The 596-nt window shown below is 45.1% G+C and overlaps 1 protein-coding gene across 1 annotated transcript in view; it reads left to right on the top strand.

Moving 5' to 3' along the window:
- LOC104965348 (transcription factor SOX-5-like) overlaps positions 1–140 on the top strand; it is a 212,005-nt gene extending 211,865 nt beyond the window's left edge. The window contains exon 9 of the mRNA XM_010794304.1: positions 73–140. Coding sequence (XP_010792606.1) covers positions 73–140 — 68 coding nt within the window. The remainder of the gene's footprint in view (positions 1–72) is intronic.
- The last annotated feature ends 456 nt before the right edge of the window (positions 141–596 follow it).

Below are 596 nucleotides of genomic sequence, written 5' to 3'. Positions count from 1 at the left end.
TTAGGGGACCCACACCATTTGAAATGCATCATCCTTTTCCTCTTTTGAGCGTACTCTATCACTCTCTGGCAGAGCAGCCTCTTTCTGCTGAACACCTGGACTGCTCCTTACCACCTAGCAGCAAGCCAAAGAAAAGGTAAAACTAAGTAACTCCACCTGAAATGGATCTGCTTGGCCCATCTTTGGTTAGATCCTGCTGTCAGGGAAAGCGAAGCAGACAGCGACCCAAATGCAGATTTCATTCACAGAATATTCCTTTATTTCAAGTAACGTAGAACAACACATACTCTTCCACGTGAACACAGTCAACCGCTGTAGGTGCCGTTGAAACGAGGCAGGACCCAAAATGCAGATTGAACAAGAGAAAATACCTCTTATTTCAAGGTTTAACACGGACAAACAGAACACTACCCTGTGAACACAGTCACAGATAAACAAGAAACCAACAATGACAGACAAGCAAAAACAGAACTTAAACACACAAGACAATCAACAAAACAACAGGGACAGGGAGGAGGGAGGAGAAAACCAAAGGGGCACCAGGTGAACACAATCAGGGCAAATCAGGGTAGGCAGGGAACAGTAGGGTGAACACA

Source organism: Notothenia coriiceps, unplaced genomic scaffold (genome assembly GCF_000735185.1).
Source record: "Notothenia coriiceps isolate Sejong01 unplaced genomic scaffold, NC01 NC01_scaffold00037244, whole genome shotgun sequence".
Taxonomy (NCBI): Eukaryota; Metazoa; Chordata; class Actinopteri; order Perciformes; family Nototheniidae; genus Notothenia; species Notothenia coriiceps.
This window is presented reverse-complemented; position numbering and strand designations above follow the sequence as displayed.